The sequence below is a fragment of the Zingiber officinale genome, chromosome 7A (assembly GCF_018446385.1).
Source record: "Zingiber officinale cultivar Zhangliang chromosome 7A, Zo_v1.1, whole genome shotgun sequence".
Classification (NCBI taxonomy): domain Eukaryota; kingdom Viridiplantae; phylum Streptophyta; class Magnoliopsida; order Zingiberales; family Zingiberaceae; genus Zingiber; species Zingiber officinale.
Window position 1 is genome coordinate 21,463,651 of NC_055998.1, and position 2,624 is coordinate 21,466,274.

Below are 2,624 nucleotides of genomic sequence, written 5' to 3' on the forward strand. Positions count from 1 at the left end.
TTATAGTATCAAAGCTATTTTTTTTAGATTTTACCTCTAGGGTTCAGGCTTTGGGTTATAATATCAAAGTTATTTTTTTTTTTAGATTTTACCTCTAGGGTTCAGGCTTTCGGTTATAGTATCAAAGCTATTTTTTTTTTTTAATTTTACCTCTAGGGTTCAGACTTCCCAATTAGGTTATAGTGTTTGGTTTTAAAAAATAAATAAATAAAATTAATTTAAGTATTTATTGAGTATTATAATATGTTGAAGGGATATATTAATGTATTAAAAATTTATTTAATCAAATATTAATTTTTTTAATTTAAAATATTAAAAAATTTAAAAAAAATTAAAAAAAAATAAAGTTATTAATTGATCTCTTGCGCGATACGTACAGTTATATATTATGTATGTCACACAGAAGATTAATACTATGTATATATATATAATTTTATCATGTGAATATATATATATATATATATATATATATATATATATATATATAATTTTATCGCGTGGATACAAAATCTTACAGATTCTCATGTGGCCCCAGGTCATTCTACTACGCTCGATCTAGAATATTCTACCGTTCTACGTGCTGCCGAGCAAGCCTTACTTCGTTAGCCGTCCTACGTGTCGCCGAACAAGCCTGTTCTTCGTTAGCCTTCGTGACGTGACCAGGCCGGGCTCATCATATTTGCCACTTGGCCGGCAACGATTAGTTAAGTTACTGCGCTGGGCCGAATGCGGAAGCGAACTTCCAAGTGACGGATACCGCCACGCGTCCGTACGTTCGTTGGATAGGGCTAACGAGATCGTATCCTGAGTCGTGTCGCGTGAAAGAATGTGATCGAAGAGAAGCGATGCAGCACCACGCACGCAGTGCGACTAGTAAACGGCGCCGTTAGAGAAAACGGAGCGCCTTCGTGGAATCCGCCCCGGTTAGGGTTCGACGGTCATGACCAGGTAAAACCTGCCCTCCTCGCAATGAATCCATTTCAAAAATCTCAGAAATTTGAGAGAAGGAGAGAGGGCTTGAGGACACGAGCTCGGCGATGGCGGAGAACAAGGAGTCGGTGTTCGATCAGATAAAGGAGAAGTTCCACGGCGCGGACGACTCCTCGTCGTCCGACGACGAGAAGTCCAAGGTGGTGGCGGCGGCGGAGGCCGCAAAGGCCAAGATCTTCCGCCTCTTCGGTAGGGAGAAGCCCGTGCACCAGATCTTGGGCGGCGGAAAGCGTACGATCTTTGATTGTTTCCTTATTCTTTGTGTCTTTTTTGCTGGTTTGGAATTGCCTATAATTGGATCTCTTTAGATCAAAATCGAGTGTGGTCTTGGCTACCGTGATCTTGAAGATCTAACTGCCTGATCTCTGACGTGTATGGTTTTCGTTGGATTTTGCATCGATTGAACACATACATATATGTGGATGAATCTGTTTTTATTTATTTATTTATTTATTGATGACGAGATCGATCTCCATACATTTTTGGGATTCATCTGTTCATGAACCCTACATATTTGAATGATCCTCCTATCCAGAAGTACTTTGTTGATTTGACCGATCATAGACTCTACATTGGCGAATCATTTGCAGCTGCTGATATTTTTCTATGGAAGGACAAGAAAGCTTCAGCTGCTGTTCTTGGTGGAGCCACAGCAATCTGGATCTTGTTCGAGCTTATGGAGTACCATTTGCTTACTTTGGTCTGTCACTTGCTTATCTTGTCTCTTGCTCTCATTTTCCTCTGGGCCAATGCTACGCATTTGATTACCAAGTAAGACAACTATCATTAATTTTGTTACCTCTTGCGTGATGAATTAGATTGAATTTGATTTCTCAATTATCGTTGATTGCAGGTCTACTCCACACATTCCTGAGGTGAGCATTCCTGAAAAATTGGTTGTGGACATTGCTCTTTCTCTGAGATATGAGATCAACTGTGGCCTTGCCGCTTTGAGGGAAATTGCATCCGGACGTGATTTGAAGAAGTTCCTTGCTGTATGCAACATTTTCAATATCTAATATTTGGATCTCTTTTTTCTTTAATTTGTCCTGATTAGTCTTGTGGATTCAGGTGATTGCTGGACTATGGGTTCTCTCGATCATTGGGAACTGTACCAATTTGGTGACATTGATATATATCGGTAATGAGTATTCAAAATTTTATTTTCTTTTAATTGCTCCTTTTACCTTGCCCATTGCATCTGAAACTGTTCTTTCATGTTTCTTGATGAAGTTTTTGTCACACTTCACTCTGTACCTTTCTTATACAACAAGTATGAAGACGAAGTCGACACATTTGCAGAGAAGGTAACAATCGAATTTAAGAAGCAATATGCCGTAGTTCATGCCAAGTATCTGAGCAAGATACCAAGAGGTCCATTGAAGGACAAAAAGTTCCAGTAGCTGTAAATCTTCATGTTTCTAGTCGGTCTTGGTGGTTGTTGTGGGCTATCATTTTCTTTTTGGCGATTTATTGTTCTTTTTGACGAACCATGTCTGGATTTTGATACTTGTACTATGGTGGTTCGTGGCAGTTCTTTCTTTAACTAATATGGGCCATACAATATACCGGTGTGCCAACCATTGGTACATAACTTATCATTTATGCCAAATTTTGATTATGCTTGCTGGATT

General features: G+C 39.0%; 1 protein-coding gene across 1 annotated transcript; it reads left to right on the forward strand.

The window, feature by feature from the left end:
• The first annotated feature begins 916 nt into the window (after positions 1-916).
• On the forward strand, positions 917-2,624 carry LOC122001137 (reticulon-like protein B2). The gene is made up of 5 exons (XM_042555729.1): positions 917-1,221; positions 1,581-1,761; positions 1,844-1,985; positions 2,062-2,131; positions 2,224-2,624. Exons 1-5 carry the CDS (start codon positions 1,038-1,040, stop codon positions 2,391-2,393), a joined length of 747 nt encoding a protein of 248 aa, XP_042411663.1. The 5' UTR covers positions 917-1,037; the 3' UTR covers positions 2,394-2,624.

Excerpts from the sequence above, each read along its gene's own strand:
- LOC122001137 (XM_042555729.1), top strand. The coding sequence starts at position 1,038 with ATGGCGGAGAACAAGGAGTCGGTGTTCGATCAGATAAAGGAGAAGTTC. Across the intron at positions 1,222-1,580 it reads GATCTTGGGCGGCGGAAAGC|CTGCTGATATTTTTCTATGG; the intron begins GTACGATCTTTG and ends AATCATTTGCAG. Across the intron at positions 1,986-2,061 it reads ATTTGAAGAAGTTCCTTGCT|GTGATTGCTGGACTATGGGT; the intron begins GTATGCAACATT and ends TTGTGGATTCAG.